General features: G+C 45.2%; 1 protein-coding gene across 1 annotated transcript in view; it reads right to left on the reverse strand.

Moving 5' to 3' along the window:
* plcl1 (phospholipase C like 1) overlaps positions 1 to 6761 on the reverse strand; it is a 68388-nt gene that overhangs the window by 4715 nt on the left and 56912 nt on the right. Inside the window, exons 8-11 of the mRNA XM_068572110.1 lie at positions 6654 to 6761; positions 3386 to 3589; positions 1777 to 1852; positions 662 to 771 (exon numbers count right to left, since the gene is read on the reverse strand). The exon at positions 6654 to 6761 is cut by the window's right edge and continues 255 nt beyond it. Of these exons, the coding sequence (XP_068428211.1) occupies positions 662 to 771; positions 1777 to 1852; positions 3386 to 3589; positions 6654 to 6761 (498 nt within the window). The remainder of the gene's footprint in view (positions 1 to 661; positions 772 to 1776; positions 1853 to 3385; positions 3590 to 6653) is intronic.

Genomic DNA, 6761 nt, shown 5'->3' on the forward strand with positions numbered 1-6761 from the left:
AGTTAAAAGTAAAAGCAGGACGTGGGATCGTTTCCTGGGACGTGAGTGACAAGAGAAATATCAGTCATGTGATTTAAAGGCTGCATTATTATTGAAGCGACGTACATTCACTCTCATCTCAGCTGCAACCAATTTTCCCCTGTGTTTGAGTCGTCGTAGCAAACCCCAAATTAATTCCAATACTTGTGTTTATTTCTGCAATTTTTAAAAAAAAAATTCTGCCAAAAAAAACCCTTTTAAAAGATATTTTGATCGTAACTATGAACATCCAGCACAATATGAGCCTGATTCTCCAAAAATGCCTCCTGGAGCGGTCAAGAAGACACCTTTTTGGAAATATTAGGACCTAAAGAATCAGAATCTGCAACAAAAATCTCAATAAAACAAAGTCTTGGCCTGTTAGGAAGGAGCTTCAGTCAAAAATCTGTGTCATTCGGTTCCAAAAATGGAAAAAACTACTTATTTTATGCCAAAAGATTGTCTGAATGGGGCATGCTGGGACTTAAAATGGGCGCGGGAGGATTTTCACGCACGGTGTCCAAAAGTTTAACTTTCGTTAAGATATCAGAATGACCGCTGTATCCACACTTAGAAGGAACATCTGAAAAAAAAGACAATTATTGAATGAATTCTACAGATTCAGAGTTTTCCTGACGAGTACCTTGAGCACAGTGATGTTCCAGGTGAAACTCTCCACAGCTTTGCTCTGCTTGCGTCCCTTCAGTCCCTCCTTCTCCCCGAGCCGAGAGAGATCCTCGTGGAAGTCCATTCCTGCAGAGACCCGACGACAAGGCGGAGAGTTGCATCAGTCTACAGGTGGACTACAACCCTCAGCCGTCGGTGCAAAAAAAGGCGTCTTTGTGTCTGTCGCCGAATGTCAAGTGTCAGCAACCCGCCCTGATGGATCGGTTGTCAAACACTCATTTACATATTCACACACAAAAAGCACGCTCCTCGTGACATTTACCTCGACAGCGAAAAGGTCGGGAGGTATCGAGACAGCGAGACGCTCTAATAACACGCCGGTCTGACCGCGTAGATATTTTTATCACTGCGACTGCTGCCACATAACGATGTTATCAGAATCAGCATTACTGGCCATGTGTGTGTCTTTCTCTATTTCTCTCTCTCTCTCTTCTATCTGTCTTCTCTCTCTACGCCGGTCACGCCAGCTATAGACCCTGCACCACACACTTCGGTACTTTAGGTGGCGCTGTATGCACCGAGTCAAGTCAGTTGCGCTACTTTAACTTGTAGAAAGAAGAACACTTTAACTTGCAGAAGAAGAAGAAGAAGTATGTTCCCTGTGGATGGTTAGCTTAGCTGCTTGTGAGATACGTGCGATGGAAACTGGAAAGCAGGTCTGCATAGCTCGCTGTTAGCTTGCTGTTAGCCTGCGAGCTAACAGCGCCACTGGCGCACACGCAATTTGCAATTTAACTCTGGTTACACGTTGCTCTCGTCGTACATATGTACAATAAACAAGGTGAATATAAAAAAGGCATTAAAGACAACAGAGTAGAACACAGAAATGTCAGTTTTGTTGTTGCTTTCTTTTTAAAATGCACAAAAAAAGGGAGCGCCTAATTAGAAACCCGCACCGACGAACCCTTTTGAGGGTGTCAAAAAAGGGTGTTCAGCTGTTTGATGTTTAGCTGGAGAGATTTTCTTTTTGTATTTGGGCATATCATCTTTTGTTTTTAGTCGTGACAGCGCTTCAAAAAAATTGCTTTCTCTCCGTTCATTATCGCTAATGTCCTCGCCGCTCGGCGTTACCTTCTCTCTGCACCTGGGCGACTCGCTCCTGAACGGCGTCGGCGTTCTCAATCAGCTGCTTCTGGGCGGCGACCATCTGCACAGACAGAGAGTTTGACTTAATGACGCTCGTTTTTTCAGAGCGTTGTTCCAACACACACACACACACACACACACACAGACATCTGTATTTCAAATGATACAGGGGAGTATTGAGGTCTCCAAGAGAGAAAAAAACAACCAAATATGTCTGAAAATTATGGAAATGTGACTGCTTTAGTTAAGTGTTGGAACAAGCCGATAGAGAATACATTTGTAATTCAACTACTACATAAAGGAAAATGCAACAAGATGAGTTTTGATTTTGGAAGTTGGAAGAATCTGTGCAAAGAAAAGGGAGGATGTTGAGGAGAAAAGAGAGAGATGAGAGACAGCGAGGCGAGTGAGCGTGAGTGCGATGACTAAGCCTTTTCCGCGAGAGGCTGGAAGACGAGGTGTGATGTTCGACTGTGGCGTCATGGCGTCATGGCGCTGGCTGACCTTCTGGCTCCACGTTCACGCACTGAACATCGTTATCGCCGCTGACGCGCAGGAACAGCACGCGGCAGCGCAGAGCGAGGCGCTCCAGGTGTGCGACGAGGTGCGTGGAGGCGTAACAGCCGAGCGCCGAAAACAGGTGGGAGGGATTTATGAGGAGACACAGCTGGCAGAGAGTGTGTGTGTGTGTGTGTGTGCGTAGGAGTTTGTGTGACTGTTGCATGCATGTCTCTTCAGTGCTTTCTGCATATTTATTGCCTTAGTTTTACCAATTTTGGGAATTACCAAAACACCATTTTTTACATTCTGATGGAATAAATTTGAACCAAACTGGAGAAACAGAACTAAACTAAACCAAAACAGTCAACTTGTGAGTGAACTAAGCACATTCGTTAACATACTGTGTTAATAAACCAGTTGTTAAGTAAGCACAGGCCATTTTAATAACCTTTGAATTATAAGGATTGATTTCTTAGCCACTTAGACTTGCCAACATCGACTAGCAAGAAATATATTAAGAGCTAAATGTACTAGTATTTTACGAGTGCTAATTCTATGATATAAAATAGGTCAGTAAATATGCCCTCTGGGGAATTTCGAAGCTTTTACGGGTCTTAAAAGAGATAAATAGTCTCTAATTGAGTCTTAGCATGCTCACTCGCATACACAAGTCCTCTGTTAGCTTAGCGGTGGAGCTCCTCTATAGCTTAAAGTTAGCTTTTTACTTCTGCCGAATGTATTTAAATGTACTAGTATTTTACGGGTGTTAATTCTATGACAAAAATAGGTCAGTAAATATGCCGTGTGGGGGAATTTTTAATCTTTTACGGGTCTTAAAAAAGATAAATAGTCTCTAAATGAGTGTTAGCGTGTTCACGAGGACACACAAGTCCTCCGTTAGCTTAGCGGTGGAGCTCCTTCATAGCGTAACGTTAGCTTATGCTATGAAGGAGTGAACAAACACATTAAGTTGGTGACATCATTTGATTTTATTGTATTTATTGGGTATTTCATTGTATTTATTGGGTATTTCCCCCCTTTAACAACGTGGCAACGTGGGCGAGGAAGAAGAGGCTTGTTAGCCTTCGCTCACCGTGTCGTAGGCGGCGAGCAGTTTGCGCGTGGGCTCGGCGAGGTTGACCAGCGGCTCCAGACACGGGTAGCCGTCCTTCAGCACCATGGTGGCCCCCATGGTGCCCTCGGGGCTCTGCAGCCTGGTGGTCAGGCTCTGGATGCACTGCTTCAGTTTGGCCACCGTGGGGAGCCCACACTGCTCTTTGAAGCCGGCCGTGGCGCTCTGGAGATGGAAGAAAAAAAAGAGAGGGAGAGAGAAACGAGGAGGAGGAAAATGGCATCAGATCAGATGTACATTTCCTGCTGTTAGATTAAACTGGGTGACACAACACACACACACACACACACACACACACACACACACACACACACACAAACTGCCCCTTGTCATCTGCTGTCTCTCTTGAGAATTAAATCAATATGGCTGCTTTTAATCCAGCGAAATCAGTCTTAGCTTAAGCGCATTTGGCCAAAAAAAGAGAAAAAAGACAATATGGCATGAATGTGGAACAGAAAAAAAACATTTCATCTGTTGCAGGTGTGTCAGGATGCACATGTGCTGAAATAATAGTGTTGTGTCAATCTGCTTAAAATATATTGCCATGTGATTTCTGTAAAAAAAAAAAAAAAATACTTGCAACTAGAATGCAATGTTCCACCTGGCAGAGCCCCAACTAGACCAGCGATTATCACGCCCCACCTGTGTGGAAGTGAGTGTCTGCGCTTGTGTGTGTGTGTGTGTGTGTGTGTGTGTGTGTGTGTGTGTGTGTGTGTGTGTGTGTGTGTGTGTGTGTGTGTGTCTGACACACAGCAATAGAAGCATGATGAATAATAACTGACTGTGGCAGATGAGCCCACAGCTGGACTTCATGGCAGGGAGACAAGGGGACAGAGAGGAGGAGAGTTCAAGTGAAAGGGAAGCAGATTAAAAGCAGTTTTGTGAATGTGTTTGTGTGTAGGACCGTGTGTGTGTGTGTGTGTGTGTGTGTGTGTGTGTGTGTGTGTGTGTGTGTGTGTGTGTGTGTGTGTGTGTGTGTGTGTGTGTCTGACACATTGATTGGGCGGGATGAGACGATGAAGGACTTATCTCCCGATAGCAGAGCCGGAGGTGTTGCTTTACCGCCCGTACAGAGGAGGCCGCTCAACCGTTGAGGGGAAATGTTGGAAAGGAACAAGCGAGGAGGAAGAGGAGGAGGAGGAGGAGGAGGAGGAGACGCTGCGTGACGCGCTCGCGGTCGGCCTTCCTTATTCATCCCAAAGAGGTGCTGGATGGGATTGAGGTCACCGCATTCGGGGGTAACCAAGTAATCCGTGGAGCTGGTTTTGAGGAGTTGTCGCGTTAAAACCGAAAGGTGCGGCCGCGTCCACGCATTTTGGGCTATAAAGTCTGCGCTTATATCGTAATATGTGTCTCTAAAAACAGATATAGACGCGCGGAGAGAGAGGATTCTCGTCACATCGCCCACACTCGTTTGCATTCAGCGATAAACTGGTGGGTGCTGAGCGACCAGGTTCTATTTTTGCTGATATTTATAGAAGCTTTATAATCCTCCTCCACTCTTCTTACTTCTTTTGTCACCGGCTCCTCTCCTTCTCTCCTTCCCTTTCCTCCCTTCAGCCAACGGAGAAGTCTGATTTCAGCACCGTCTTCTTCACAACTTTGGCATTTCAGTCAATTTAACATAAAGTACCAGAGAAAGTTGTATGCATGTGCTTATATATGTTGAAACTACTCCTCTCGGGAACAATGTCCTGGTTATTCTGGTTAATCCACAAAATCCTCGCTGAAACAGTTCCTTTAAGTTCATCTCGACAAAATATTCCGCAAGAAAATAAGTGCCGTGTGGATTATCCAGTCTCGCCAGTACAGTTTGTGCAAACAGCTCATTCACAGACTTTAAGTACATCGTCTGTGGCAGCTCAGACTCTCACTGAACTCACCAGAAACCTTCGTTTTCCTGCACTTCCTCTCCTTTTTGGAGCGTGAAACAGATTCATACGTCACGCTTTTGTCTTTTTGCTTCATTTGAAACTATCTGAACGTGGCTGACGTGTCCGGAGAAGCCGCCCCCCGGACACATTTTACGTCTTATCAGCTCTTCTATCGACGCTCGGTGATAGAAGAAGTTGCCCAATGTCCTCCTGGAGCCATATTGCTTCGTCCTGGGAGATGAAACCCTCCTCTGTTGCTCCTCATGAGATCTACTTCATGGTTTTCCTTGTTTAATGTGGTGAATTGGGCCCTATCTGAAGTGAGAGTTTGAGGACAGAGGGTGTGCACATTGTAATTGGGCAAAATTTAAAATAAAAATTGACTGGACACCTCTACAGTTAACCTTGAGCGTTGGAAATATCAAGTTTGCGGCTCGTCGGAGGAGGCGCCACAGTGGCAGGCGATGGTTTTAAAGTCTTAGCACATGAAACCGCGAGCGTGGCTCAAAACAATGAGGAGCTAAAGCCTTTACACACACGTAGGGGCGGAGGGGCTTGACCCGAAATTGTGAAATACTCGTCTGTGAATGCGAATTTACAACCGTCGCAACACCTATTTGAAAAAAAGTTTTGAAAAGTTGGCGACACGCAGACGACTACGGATCCTACGTCATGTGACACAATATTGTCTCTTCCACACGAGGTGATTGCTCCAGAAAAAATTACACCACTTTTATTTGTTTTTACCAGTTAATATTAGCAAATTAATCGAACGAGAAAAAAAACCGCAAACATGTATTAATTATGCGCCCCAGAGCCCCCCAAAAATGGGGGCTAAAAACCTTCTGGACCTTTTGTTCCCCGTGTTCAAGTAGTCGTATGAACCCCAAATAAGTTCTAATACTTGATGATAATGATTTCTTTCTGATTTTCGTTGAGAAAAAATCACTTTCAGAAGATGTTTTGATCGTAACTATGAACATCCAGCATGCTATGAGCAAGATCCCCCAAAAATGTCTCCTGGAGTTGTTCAAACTGTTTGGTTCAGAGCTTTAACGACAACCCACATACTAATAAAGCACCTTTTTGGAAAGATTAGGAGCTAAAGAATTATAATCTGCAACAAAAATCACAATCCAGAGCCTTGGCCTGTTAGGACCAGTGTCGTTCGGTTAAAAAAAATGGAAAAAGGTCGTATTTTATTTTAAAACAGTGTCTGATTCAGGCATGATGTGATGATGTAATGATGTACAGCTGGGGGGCGTGGCCCTAAAGCAGTTGAGTAAAGTCTATCAAGTCTCCCTTTCCGACACTTGTCACATGTCATCATCGCCCCCGCCCGCCCCCGCCCTCACCTGAGCCTCCTCCCGCAGGTCCGTGGCCTCCCTGAGGGGGGCGCCGGCCGGCTTGAAGGTCTCGTCCAGCACCTTGATGCCGGTGTGCCTCAGCGTGACGTACTCGCG

The sequence above is a fragment of the Clinocottus analis genome, unplaced genomic scaffold, assembly GCF_023055335.1.
Source record: "Clinocottus analis isolate CAN_PGR_092001 unplaced genomic scaffold, fCliAna1.0.p SCAF_12, whole genome shotgun sequence".
Lineage (NCBI taxonomy): Eukaryota > Metazoa > Chordata > Actinopteri > Perciformes > Cottidae > Clinocottus > Clinocottus analis.